Source organism: Tamandua tetradactyla, chromosome 11 (assembly GCF_023851605.1).
Source record: "Tamandua tetradactyla isolate mTamTet1 chromosome 11, mTamTet1.pri, whole genome shotgun sequence".
Lineage (NCBI taxonomy): Eukaryota > Metazoa > Chordata > Mammalia > Pilosa > Myrmecophagidae > Tamandua > Tamandua tetradactyla.
The window spans coordinates 31,254,618-31,269,389 of NC_135337.1; the positions used below are offsets into that span (position 1 = coordinate 31,254,618).

General features: G+C 36.4%; 1 protein-coding gene and 1 pseudogene across 3 annotated transcripts in view; one reads left to right on the forward strand and one right to left on the reverse strand.

Annotated features, from left to right (window-relative positions):
* The window catches only part of DIPK1A (divergent protein kinase domain 1A), a 146,869-nt gene that overhangs the window by 86,946 nt on the left and 45,151 nt on the right, over window positions 1–14,772 (forward strand). For all 3 annotated transcript variants that reach the window (XM_077120256.1, XM_077120258.1, XM_077120259.1), the window contains one exon: window positions 732–866. In XM_077120256.1, coding sequence (XP_076976371.1) covers window positions 732–866 — 135 coding nt within the window. The remainder of the gene's footprint in view (window positions 1–731; window positions 867–14,772) is intronic.
* On the reverse strand, window positions 7,570–8,630 carry LOC143650924 (secretory carrier-associated membrane protein 1 pseudogene; annotated as a pseudogene).

Consider the following 14,772-nt stretch of genomic DNA (forward strand, 5'->3'; position numbering starts at 1 on the left):
AAAACAGGGTTCCTATATACCACCTTATTATTAACACCTTGCATTAGTGTAGTAATTTATTCTTAATATATGTTAATCCTTCTCTAGTCATTTCTCCTTAATGTTGTAACATTCTCCTTTGTTTCCAGCATATCTATGAGGTGACACCATTTGGTTGCTTCAATAGAAGAAATATAAAGCCCTGGTGAATACAATAAGGAAGTAGGAACCAATGTGGAATTTAATCTCTTAACTCTGGTGCTACCTCACACTGAGACATTAAACAAATAACCCAAATCTTTGTTCTTATTGCCTTAAAACAAAATTGCTTTTATCATGATTATGCATAAAGACCTTTAAGAATCTTGTTCGAAATAGTCTTTTGTAAGCTCGTAGAAAACAGGAATTGTATCTCTCTTTACCTGATCTTACCCGGTGCCCAGGCTGGCACAGTGCACGTGCTTGTGCTTAATAAATGCCTTTTGATGCTGGTGGTATTTGTAAGGTTATACATTTTAAAGGGTATTTTGTTCCCTTTTCCTTTGGCAGGAGCCAGGAGCTTCCTTTTCTAAGACCAGTGCTGTTTGGACTCAGTCAAAGTGCACTTTGTTCTAGGAGAATTGCCATATGAAAGCCTAGAATATATACTGAGTTCTTCCGAGAAGTGGTGGGGGTGGGGCTGTCCCATTCTAGGACAGTGAGTGCTGACTTGGTGCTGAATGAGTGATTGTTGTGTGCTCTTCTCCCCACAGGCTCGCTTCTCATATGTCCGGATGAAATACCTTTTCTTTTCCTGGTTGGTGGTTTTTGTTGGAAGCTGGATTATATATGTGCAATACTCTACTTATACAGAGCTATGCAGAGGAAAGGACTGTAAGAAAATAATAGTGAGTATTTTTTATCTCCCAGTTTACTGAAAAGCCTCCTAATCACATACTTTATTTACTACTTATGTACTTACTATTAATTATTTTCAAAAAGTAGAAAAGTTCATTTCACATTCAAGTTGTGCTAGCATGTACCTCTTAGTTTTTTAATATGGCCAAGCCAGTAGGAGTGATGCCCACTTTGAAACATCCCACATTCAGAAATCTAAACATATAGTACAGATAAATTAGTGTGGGAGCATCATTATTATGAAAAGGGATTTTTGTTTTCCAAATATATTTGAAGTTTAGTTTATTCCAATCAGATGAGTTTTTAAATGTTTAGCATATAAAAGTGTTATTTACAAGTAGCCTTTCTGAAACATACCTTTTGCATAAATGGGGTCATTCCTGAAAACCAAAAATGTATCTGACAAAGCATATAAGTGTGTTTATTATTTAATTTCTATTCTCATGATTGGATATATCTCAGAAAAATTACGCTATAAGTAAGAGTTCTGTGGCATAGATGATGTTTTAAATCTTTGAGGATTTTAAGTGACTTTAATTTCTTATTTTTCTTCTAAAATATAAATGTAAATGATATTTTAAAACTTGTCTCAGAATTATATTTTTATAATAATTATTGTGATTCCAATTATTATAACTTAATAAAGAGTCTGTAATCATTGAGTGATTACTCTTTGCCCAGGCTAGTCATGCTCCGTAGATGCATATACAGAGAACAAGGTGTCCCTGACCTTACAGAACTCACAGTCTAACAGGGAAGTAGATAAATAACACAGTAAGGTAAGATAAATATCACTATAGCGATTATAATGGTGACATAGGGCACAGAGACCTGAAGCTTTCCAAGGTTCTAGGAAAATAAAAATCAGTTTAACTCTAGGAGCTCTATCAGTCAGAATTTTTAAAAAGCCATACCATTATTTCTCAGGAGCGTTGCAGTCTCTTAGCTACGCAAGGGAAGAACTACGATAGCAAGCAGGGCAGGCGAATGAATTAGTAAAGACAAATCCCAAATCAGGGTTCAATGATAGCAGTCCTGTGTCCATTCCAAATGACCATTCCAGATTCCTTGAGGAAGTTTAAGATAGGAGGAACCTGTAGAGCATGCAATGTAGTGGGTGTAAGTTCATTAAAATGCTATGAAAATCCTTAAGCCTATTTTACGCATCAAGAGATATGATTCGGAGAAATAGAAGAATTTGACAGTGATGGTGGAGCCAGAATTTGACCCTAATTCTGTCTCTATATAAAGCTCATACTCCTCCTGCTACCTTATGCCAGAGAACACAAAATTCACCCGCTTACCTTCAGCGAAGGAAGAAACAGGTGTTACATTACAAATTATCTTAACATATAAGTAATCAAAATTATTGGAAATGTTTATTCCCCTTCTTCTAGAGCACCTTTCTCCAGCAAGGTGAACATTGATAGGTATTCCAAGGGTAAAAGATTTCTCTGATCAGATATATTTGGTAACAGGTGGTTAAAAATGGTATATAGCTGACTTTACCGAGGGCTTCTTAGTCTTTACTAATATCTTTTGAGCTTTTTCAAGAGAGAGCAAATATACATGATCCGGCCCTACCCCCACCTTCCCAGAAGACCTGTTAATATCATCTGGGGACATTAGAAGTACTTTTCTCAGAGATTAAGCCAAAATGAAATAAATGCATTTTTAAATATCTTGGATTAACACAGCATCCTTCAGATTGTAAGCACATATCAGCACATGATCTGTTATGAGTGAATTATAGTTGAAGTGCCTTATTATTTTTCATTTTAATTAACTATAATTATGCTCTGACCAATAGATCTCATTCCATTGTTTTTCTTATCCAATGTATACAACAGATTAATTTCTGAAAGTGTTACTTTGATCGGGTCAATTCCAGATTTAGAAACTCCAAGGGCTTTCTGTTTTCTTCAAGGTGAGGTCTAGGTTTTTTCTTGTAGCACTCAAGACCCTCGGCAACCTGTGTTCTCCTTCACTATCAGTATAATTACTAATTCCTTTTCTTTGTTTAGTTATGAAAAGGCAAAATTCCTGTCTAATTGGAGGTAGTTAATTGAGCAGTGAAACAATAATGATACAGAACAATAAGCACTGTGATAGTGGAATGCTATGAGAACATAGATGCTGATGTCTAACTTGGCTTAGGAGAAGCAGTCAGGCAAGCCTTGGCAAAGGAGGTGAGCCTTAAATGCAAAAGTGAAAAAGATTTTGAGGACAAGGGGAAGAGTGTATATTTCATCCAGAAGAAAAATCAGTAGCATGTTGATATGAGCATGGAGTTGAACTGTAGAGAAAAGGGAAGTTTATTGTGAGCTAGGTTAATATGATATCAAAGCAAGAGCAGGTAGGGATTGAGTGAGAGAGGTTCTGGGCTTTAATGGATAGGGGTAGTTACTGCCATAGGCTCTCTTCCTTTCCCGCTATCCATCCATCTCCTCCATTCAGATCTTTATCACTTTTCATTTGGATTACTGCCACAGCCTCACTGGTTTTCCAGCCTCAAAATCCTACTCACTTCCAAACTGCTGCTGGAGTAACTTTTCTGAACACCAGTATGAGCCCTGTTTAAAAATCCTCCTACCGTTCTTCATCTTTCGTAGGATAAAACTCTTCAAGATATGACTCTTGCTCTCCTTTCCAGCTTTCCATCCTTTCTTTGCCCTTGTAGGCATCTTTCAATCTAACCAAAACTATATGATTGTCTTTTTCTTGGCTATTATAGTTTACCTATTTTCCTTTTTCCCCAGCTCTACAAATCTATGGCCTATAGGGCCAATTTAGCAACTAATATACTGTCTTATATTGATCTATTTCTTGGGTGTGTCCTAGTTTCTACAGAAGTGTAAGTTTTTGAAGTCAAGGGTAGTTTTTTACATTTGTTTGTAAGAAACATTTTCTTAAGACAACAGTCTGAGTATAGCCTAGGAAAGTTATAATAACAATAAGAAAACACTGTATCTCTTAGCGCCAATCAAGTGCATATGTTTGGGTATATCCATGTGCATCCTTGAACTCTGTAAACTCCCTTCACAAAATAAGTATCTCCCTACTGGTCCAGGAAGCCCGTGAGTTGTTCAGGTCTAGTTCTTACTGGACACCAGGTCATGCTGTGTTAGATTTTTTGGCCTGCCCTGATGTTCACCAAAGAACCACTTATGACAGCTCCTAATGTGCTGTGTGATTGAATCCCAAAGAAAAGCCAATACATACTGGTAATGGAAGTAAAGAGAAAATAAAGATAGCTAAGAAAGTGATTTTTTTTCCAAAAAATATTATTTTAGTTCAAATTAGAGGTAAAATGTAGAATTTGCTTGTTTCAGATTTATGATATGAACAAATTCACCTTACAGTCTGTGTAGAAACATTATGAAGTTACTTCAAGAGGTGCTCCAATCAGTGCAAAAACCACTCATCAAGTAAGGGGAAAAAAATGGGGAGGGCATAGATAATATTATTATATGGACATAAGCACAGAAAACCTGTAACTCTTGATGGAAATTCTGTGCTGTAATGTTTTTTGTTAATTTGGAGGCTAATAAAATTTTTTAAATTAATCTTTTATATTGTTTATTTGGTTTAGTACATGATAGAATTATAACCAGATTATGTCTAAATATCAAATATAGAATTTCTACACACATTAAACCCTCTGCATAATTTCTCCCTCTGAAGTGTTAAATATAAGTGTTTGAAATTATATAAAAATCCAGTAAACAGCATTTTATTTTATGACATTGTGTTAATACAATAAATGCACAAAACTCCCAAACCACTGAAAACATGCAACATAGAGGGACAGATGGAGGGCAATGACATAGAACTGCGACAGTTTCCGTGATGGCAGTGCAGCACTACTCTGACAAAATATAGAAACATCCCTAAATAAATAATCCAATTACCAAATTACAAATCACTAAGCAATGATTTCCCAGTGTTCAAACTTTGCTTTGAAATAAAATATCCACAATTTAATATTTCAAACTGAAAAAAATGACATGTATGCTTATGTGAAGATCATTTCATGTTTGGGATACCATCTAATTTAAGTAGTAAGTATAAAAATACCGCAACTACTAGTCTGTGGCTGACTGCAAATGTGACTATTTACTGATCACTATTGAGAGAACAGTGAGGAATAACAATTTAAAGCCCATTTTATACCTGATCAAACTAGGTACTGCCATCATTTTAATGCACATCTATGTTTTTATAAAAAAATAATTTACTCTCACAAACTTGTATTAAATTAACCAAGTAACTGAATTTTAAAACACCATTTCCCCCCAACCACACAAAAAAGATACTGTTGGTTTCAACTATTCTTTGCTATCTAACAATATTACTCTTGGGGATTTCTGCACAAGAAAAACATTTCTATTCTGAAGGAAAGTTCTCAGTGCATCTTAATGTTTTTCCAAAGGTCTCTATGATATATCTTTTATTTGTAGTTTAAAGAAAAACAAAACAATTACTTTACCTAGAATGTAAAGTAATGGTGGATATATGTGCTCTTGGGATTTTAAGGTTAATGTTTTGAATGTTAGAAAAATCCACACTCAGTAAACCACATAATGAAACGATTCTCACTATCTGAAAAATTTAGAATTCACTTAAATCATTGAGAATTTGGGTAGAGATTATCAACGATCAGAAATATTCATGGAACAGAATATTCATGAAAACAACTTTAAATTCATACTCTGAATTCTGTTTTCTTCAGAATAAAAGAAATATCTCCCAATATCTATATCAATAAAGATCCAAATATGACAAATGTAAAAACTGTCTGGATGAATCTGTTACCTAGTATCATGCAGAATTTCTATATATATAGCGAGAAATACATCTCCTCACCATCACAACCCCAGCGTGAAACTCATTTTAACGCTATCATTGAGAAAGAATATGAAAAAGGTGTAACTATTTATGCGCACCTTTTTTTAAAGGACTTGTAGTCTCAAATAATAGAATCCAATAGACTACCCTCATTTAAAATCAAATTGAATAAATCACTACCTATCATTTTATAATCTTAAAGACATTCAAAGCATAATAGTATGACTTTACAAATGTCTTTGAATCATTTTATTAGCATTGAAAATGATTCAAAGTTTGAACCCAAGACCATTATAAGAAAACTTCTGTGCTGCATAGTAACAATTTTAATGTTATTTTCTTCATAATTAATACATTTAACTGTTATTTGTATTTTCTTGTTTGATGCAAGCTAAATGTTTTAATTTATTTATTGCTGAAAAATTTATGCAGTCTGTTTCAAAAACTGAAAGACTGAAATGCAATAGGAATTCAAGTATATGTGAAATGCCAGGGTCTTTTTTTTTTTTATGTCATTAGAGATAAAAGGCTAAAAGAAAAATCCCTTAAATACTGTAAGTAATTTTTGGACATGGAGTTAGGCTAGACTAATACCTCTGTTAAAAATTACACCAAAAAATAAAAGAGCTGCCGAACACAATCTCAGTTCAACCTCAAGGGTAAGCCACAAGAAATACCAAAGTTTCCATACAGTAATATCCTTCTATGATTTGAATATTGAAAATAAAAATAATAAAAGGAATTATCACTAAATTCTACTGTATTAATTAGCTACCTTTGATTTTGAATAATGCATTGCATGTTATATTAAATGTTCATACTATACCCCAATAAATTCTCATTAAAAGAAACTACAGAGGGTGGGCACGGTGACTTAGCTGGCAGAGTTCTCACCTGACATGCTGGAGACCCGGGTTCGATTCCCAGTGCCTGCCTGTGCAAAAAAAAAGGAAACTACAGAAAATAATTTCTATGATTCCATAAACAACCCCCAAATCCTACAACCATAAGCAGTGCAGAACCCAAAATACTAAACTCACTTAAGAAACTTGGTGTCCATGTAAGATCAGAGGTTGATACCAAAATACTAACTACTCTAAAAGAAAATAAAAAGATAAAATTTACATAATCTATTATGAACTGCACATGAGCTCTTCACTGGTGACTGAAACTGCTAGAAAGCAAATGAATTTAAAATTCCATTATGTCTCTGCTGCCGTATTTCTTTCAATATAAATAGGAAAATAGGAATGAAGCATCACTTTACTGCTTCAACATGTAATCCTTACATCTAAAGATTGTTGAAAGAACTAATGCAGCTAATACTAAATGCATTTTTTTTTTTTTTTTTTAAAGAAAGAGGGAGGAAAGGAAGGAAAGACAGAGAAGGAAGGAAGGATGGGAGGAAGAAAGGGAAACATTTTTAAACATTTTCTTGTTTTATTATATTTTGTTTGTTTGTTTGTTTTTTACATGGGCTGGGGCCGGGAATCGAACCGGGGTCCTCCGGCACGGCAGGCAAGCACTCTTGCCCGCTGAGCCACCGCGGCCCGCCCCCACTAAATGCATTTTTAATCATCAGTACCATATTAATTTCAGTGTGTCACCACTGAAATAATTCACTGAACATTCATCCCCCCCCAAAAATGGAGAATATTTATTTAGCATGTAATATTTTTTTCTACAAAGGGCACTGAAATATTAAATAAACTATTAGGTATAGTAATAAAGCAAGGAAGTTTTTCTGACTTTAGCTCATGTACAAGTGAACGGGAAATATACAAGCTGTGTATGCTGTGTTTTGAACATTAAAATATTTATAGAATACAATAACTAGAGAAAAAGTACAGTCAAAAGGTAACAGTGTACTGTTTGAAGATTCCTAAATTTGGTTACCCTTGAAAGCATTCTGAGCTGCAGTTAGAAGCTATATTTGCAGCTGCAGTTAGAACGGTTTTGTTGGACATCCACACCAGTTGCAAATTCTTGCTGGACCTTCTCAAAACTAGCACCTGTTGTGCGATATAGTCCATGTACCTTTTTAAACATAACTAATGAGATGACAGCTGATGCTGTGAAAAGTGCTGCTATGATTATCATCATGATTCCAACAGGAATATTTTTGTTGAGACCAGTAAGGGATGAAATCCAAGCACATTTGCCCCAGTTATAAAATCCTGCAGCATAGAGTACATGTACAGCAAATACAAAGAATCTGAATGAACTGTCACTTCTGAAAATTCCAAAGCGTAAAGTGATCTGTACCAACAGACAAATGAACAAGGAGTAAAAAGTAAAAACTACAGGATATTCAATCCAAAATCAACCCCTCTTATAGGATCAACACAAAACCAAGCCAAGCGTCCGAAGATATTTAGAAACAGTGTAACCACATGGAACATCCACAAGTAGTACATAATCTTTACTGTTTTTTGGAACTCTATAGGAATATCTACAGAAAAATCCCAATAGAAACAAAGTCCCATAGGAAAATTGTCAGGAAGAAATGGCCAGTTATTTTTTCTGCCATGTTGACCGAGATTTTGCGTTTCTTGTTCTCGACAGTCTAATTTTGCTGCTTTTCTTTCTAGTTCTTCCTGCCAATTAAGAAGTTTGGCTTGGGCAAAGGCGTGCTCCTCCTTTGCAGTCTGTGTGTAAACTGGAGGTTCCTCTGTTGGTTTTATTATTGCTGGTTGTGTATTGGGTACATTAGGCATTTTCACATTGCCTGGTGGAGGTGTTCTAGAATCCGAGAATGGATTGTAGTCATCAAGTCCTGGTGGAAGGGTCACTTGTGTAACTGATGGGTGTTGAGAACCCGGGCTCCTGTCTTCTGGTCCTTTCATTGCCAGGTCACCGCTAAGGGTGGAGAACAGCCTCAGCGCTGCCAATCTGGACCGCTCCATGGAGGTTCGCAAAGGGATGAGATTCCTAATAAAGTTTTAAACGTATTTCTCATGAATATCAGAAGTCTGCATATTAGAGGTGGGAGCAGAATATAATTCTAGCATAATTTAATGATTATCTTACTAAAATTTGAAAATAATGAAAAAGCTTTCAGGGTCTAAAATGCCATGCTTTCCTAAGGCTGTCTTTAGAAAAATTGTAGTTACTGTAGGATTGGGGTTGTTTTATAACTTACAGTAACTGGTAGTAGTAAGGTCAGTAGTACTAAGGTAGCATTAATATTGCATAGGAATTATGAGGTTAGGACTAAAAAAGCAAGCAGGAAAAATATCTTTAAAATATTTCATAAAGTTTCAACGCTAATAAGATGGTGAGAAATTGCTCAATTGAGGTTTGGGAGAGGGCAAGATTTCAGAGACATGAGCCTAGTTTTTGGGGCTGGTTTTTGCCTGAAAATGTAATGATCCGAGATACACAGTCTAATGGAATTAGGAAGATAAAAATATAGTCCAGATCTAACAGAGGATGGGAAAACTACTGTATCAAACCTTGGACTGGGGCCTTGAAGAGCTGAACTGCAGTGGTAAAGGTGAACTAAACTGACAGAAAGGAACTGACTTTTGTAGCCTTTTTTACCCTGGGGGCATTTGCTGATTCTGGGCATAAACAGGGGCCTGAGAATCAGGCCTGGGTACTGGCAGAGAGCCGGTGACAGGGACAAGAAACCATCAGAGCTTTTGTAGAAAACTAGAGGGACCTCAGGCAGACAGCCAGTTATTCTGTTGGGATATTTGCCAAACTCTGGGACTCTACATAATAGGAGGTTAAAAATCTCTTTGGAAAGCCTTTGACAAGCAGAGCACACTTTTTGGCATTCTTAAAAGATACAGGTTAGAGTTATGAACCTGCCAGAGGAAGAAGTCCCAGTGAATGCCCAGGTTCTCAGTTTAAAACCATAAAACACTAGACCCTTGAAAAGAGAATGAGCTAAAATAGCTTGAACTTCACTATGTCTGCAACCCAGCCTCAGCTCATCACAGTCCCTGATTCGATTAAGGTGATCCGCTGCTATTCCAGCTGTCTACTCTAGGGAAGGGAAGCCGAGCTCTCCTGAGGCAGTAAGTGAAAAATTACAGGGCATTATAAAACTAAGATGACATGAGCAAATTCCAAAAGAAAAATAAGTAATAGAAGCAGATCCACAAATGATCCAGATATTGGCGTCATCAATACAAGTTTTAAAGTAACTATGTTCATGCCTATCATAACTTGTCAAACACCAACCAGGACCATTCCAGCCAATCCTAAAGAACACTTAGGACAATATATAAGATTCCACAAGGATTCTATGCACTAGGGTAATTTTCCAGAAACCTACACCCTCCAGATGGGTCCCTGGACCAGATAAGTCCTAAAACCCAGAGGGTCCAGCCTCTCCAGAACATCGGATAGTTCTACCTCCCTACCCATATTAGTGACAAACCCTTCCAACATGAAAAAGTTAGAATGGTCATGACCCAAATACCCCTGAAGAGTGGGAGAAAGTTCAAAGGTGATGGCGTAGTTATACAGAGAAGGTAAGGTTTACCAAATGAATATGATTGCTGAATCATTAAATTGATTGTTTTTTTAGTCTCTCTGTCTTAGAGCAGCTAGAAGTAAAAACCTAAAACTGTGGAATTATAACCCATACCAAACTCTGAAATCTCTTCTACAGCTAATTGCAGTGCTGTGCTTTGAAATTTACTGGGTTTTTTTTGTATATATGTTATTTTTCACACACAAAAAAGAAAGTCGATTGAGATGATAAAAAATTTAGTCCTTCTAGCCTCCTATATTCTGGAGCAGCTAGAAAGAAAAATCTGAGAGGATGGTATGGTAGCCCATGACAGACTCTGGGATCTGTCTTCTGACTACTTGTTGAAGAGTGCTTTGAAAATTATTTTTTCTTTCTTTGCTTTGTATATATGTTATATTATACAATAAAAAAAGTTAAAAAAATAACCATGTTCATGTTCAAGTAAATGGAAAAGAAGGTGGATAAAATAGATGAAACAATGGATAATTTCAGTAGAGAATTGTGATGTTTAAAAAAGAATCAGACTGATTTGCTGAATGGTGGCATGAGGACATCATTGAAACACTCTCCCCCGCACCCAACACACACACACAAAACAATGAAAATACCACCAAAACACTAACATTAACCTTTCAGAATGCTGGAAATTGACTAAAGCCACAGAATAAACTGAAAAGCATCTGTCCAAGAGCAACTGCTAAATCTTAGTAAGACAGCAAGTCTGTGCTGTGTTAACTTGGACCTGTTTCCACCCTCCCTCCCTCCCCAGCTCAGTGGCACAATAACTGTGAAAACCCAGCAGTTCCACAGCCCGTGGAGAGCACAGTCAATATTTTGTAAAACTTCCAGCTCTTTGAAAAACCTTTATTCCCAGGGTGTTGTAAGTATTTGATTTTAACTCAGAGTTCAACTTAGTGGGGATGGAGCAAACAAAAACCTGGCCAAGAATTTAAGATATAATCTTGGAAAACAGCATAAGGAACTTTGAAAAGTTCCAACACATTCCTGGAGGTCTAAAAGACTGTGTGCATGCAGAAGGCTGTGTGCAGACGTAGAAAAAACTGGAAAAGAGAAGGCACTAGTCACTTACTTCCAGCTGACCTTGTCACCCTGCTCAAGCAGGAATTGAGTTAAGACTGTCTTGTAAACTGCCTGAAGTTTAAAACATACCTTCTCATAAAGATCCACTTGGCAATGTTTAGAAGGCATACAGGCAAGGCATAAATGATTCTGACCAATCATGGGTTGACCACTAAATTATATTGACCCAGGAGTGACCTCTAGGAAGCGAATCTTGAAAATAAAAACAAGAACTTAACAACAGAAACTATCAGAGAACTCAATGGCTATACACGTCAGGGAAAATATAATCTACAGAAATGGCCAAAAGAATGTCCCTAAACAAATAAGCAACAGTAAGTAAAACAACAAAAGGATAAAAACCTAGTAAAATAAACCATGACAGAGGAGGGATCTGAATACAGAGTTATTACACTATAACATTTAAATGTCCAGTCTTCAACAAAAATATGTGCTATGCAAAGAAACAGGAAAGTGTACAACATACAAAGGTAAAAAATCAGTCAACAGAAAATGTCCCTTCGTGGCCCACACTTTGGGCTTAGTAGGCAAAATCTTTAAAGAAGTGATCATAAGTATATTCACAGAACTAAAAGATATCTAAAAATTTGAAGTATGACCATGTCTAACTAAATAGAGAATATTTGTGAAGAGATATTTATAAATTACTTTTAAAAAAAGATATTCTGAAGTTTAAAAGTATAATAACTGAAATCAAAAGTTCACTTAAGGAGGTGGGACAAGATAGCAGCATAGGGAGGTGTGGAATTTAGTTTCTCCTGTAGAGCAGCTGGTAAATAGTCAGAAACTGTCTGGAACAGCTGTTTCAGGGACATCCAGGACCAGACACACATTGTGGACCAGACACACATTGTACACCAGTCTGGAATGGGTGGAAAGGCCAAGATCATACCACAGAACTTTGAATAAAGCCCCTGAAAGCTGGAGGTGCCCCCTCCCCCACTGGCATAGCAGGATAAGTCAGAAACACTTACCTGTGGGACAAAGAAGAGGCCTTTTCTGGGAACAAGTGAGGGAAGCCCAGCCAAACTCCAATTGCAGTTTTAATTAACAAATTTGGTCTGTTGAATACAAGCTCCAGGTACAAATAAACCAAGAGCAAGCAGGAAGCCAATCCTGAGATTCTTCTGGCAGACAGGAAGCAGAGCTGATGGGAAAAACAAAAACAAAAAATCTGAGACTTCTGGATTCAGTCCAGCTCAGAATACTAGAAAAGGACTGTACCCCAAAGCACATACAGCCAAGGATCAACTCTGGCTCTTTACAGGTGAACCTTGGGGCTGGGAACTGGCTCTGGAAAGGGATATTTTTTAACTGTTCTAAGTAGCTCATTAGAGAAAACCTTAGATATTTTCAGTTGTCAGCCCTGATCCAAGCAAGGGCAGAATTAAGATAGATCTGAGAGTCAAAACAAGTCAAATGAAGGAATTAATACCCTAAAGGGCTTATCTTCCCCAGGAAAAGGGGCAGGGGCCCAGCTCAAGTGGTGGCCCTCTATCAGACCCTAGAGGCTAAGCCCTAAACCCACCTTCTGCAACACCCTCTATCTCAGCCTTGCCCCTGGAAGCTACAGGGTCAGCTGAGAATTAAAGTCACCACACCACTTTACACCAGTGAAGAGTTGCAGGATGACAACCACCATCTGCTAGGAAGGATGGGTAAAGCAGATTCTAGAGGCTTCATAGGAATCTCTAACAACTTACTCGGTCTCATCCCCAGGGAAACTTAATATTTATTACACTGTCATCCTGAGACCTGGATCTGTCTTGTCTGGGTAAATCTGACTAGGGCTGATGATATTGGGGAGGCCATGTTAAAAAAAAATTTTTTTTCCATTTCAGCAGGGCAAGAGCGAGAAAGACAAGAGCTGAAAGTGTCTGAACAATTAAATAGAAGCTATGCTAGAGGTCTAGAATAAGTTTAACTGAACACTCAAAACAGGTAGAGAACAAAGCCAGCCAACAAGAAAACCCTAGGTCAAAGAGTGAAAATGACCTCCAAAATAAACTAATCAAAGAAATCAAATGCCTCAATACCAATAAGAAATTACAAGTCATACTAGGAAAAATGATGATATGGCCCGGTAAAAGGAACAAATAACATCTTAATGGGAATATGGGAGTTAAAACAACTAATTAATGTTCAATCAAACATGCAAAATCAATTAAAAAATCAAATCAATGTGTTGAGGGAAGATATGGCAAAAGAGGTGAAAAATATGAAGAAGACATTGGGTCACAAAAAAGAACTTGGAAGCATGAAAAAATGGTAGAATTTATGGGAATGACGGCACAATAGAAAAAATGAAAAACACAATGGAGACTTACAATAACAGATTTGAAGAGGCAGAAGAAAGGATTAGTGAACTAGAGGACAGAACATCTGAAATTTTACATACAAAAGAATAGACACGGAAAAAGAATGGAAAAATATGAGCATGATCTCAGGGAATTAAATGACAACACAAAGCACACGAATATACATGCCCCAAAAGGAGAAGAGAAGGGAAAAGGGGCAGAAAGACTAATGGAGGAAATAATCACTGAAAATTTCCCATTTCTTATGAAACATAAAATTACAGATCCAAAAAGCACTGCATACCCCAAACAGAATAGAACCAAATAGACCTACTACAAGACACTTATTAATCAGACTGTCAAATGTCAAAGACAAGGAGAATATTCTAAAAGCAGCAAGAGAAAAGTGATCCATCACATGTAAGGGTAGCTGGATAAGACTATGTGCAGATTTCTCAACAGAAACCATGGAAGCAAGAAGGCAGTGTTATGATATATTTACGATTCTGAACTAGAACAACTGCCAAGCAGGTATCGTATATCCGACAAACTGTCCTTCAAAAATGAGGGAAAATTTTAAATATTTACACACAGACATTGAGCAAGTTTGTGACTAAGAGACAGCTCTACAAGAACTACTAAAGGGACCAGCACAGGCAGATAGTAGGAAAAGATAGGAGAGAGAAGTTTGAAGAAGAGTGTAGAAATGAAGACTATCAGTAAGGGTAAAAAGAGAAAAAAAATAAGATATGACATATAAAATTCTAAAGAAAAAATGTTAGAAGACAGTATTGCCCTTTATAGTAATAACATTAAATGTTAATGGATTAAAGTCCCCAATCAAAAGACAGAGAATAGCAGAATGAATAAAACAGGAACCGTCTATATGCTGTCTACAAGAGACTTTAGACACAAGGGAAAAACAGGTTGAAAGTGAAAGGTTGGAAAAAGATATTTCACACAAACAACAGCCAGAAAAGAGTGAAGTTAGCTACACTAATGTCTGACAAATTAGATTTCAAATGTAAAATAATTAAAAGAGACAAAAAGGACACTACCTATTAATAAAAGGAACAGTTCATCAAGAAGACATGACAATCATAAATATTTATGCACTGAGCCAGAGTGCCCCAAATACATGACACAAACACAACACTGAAGGGA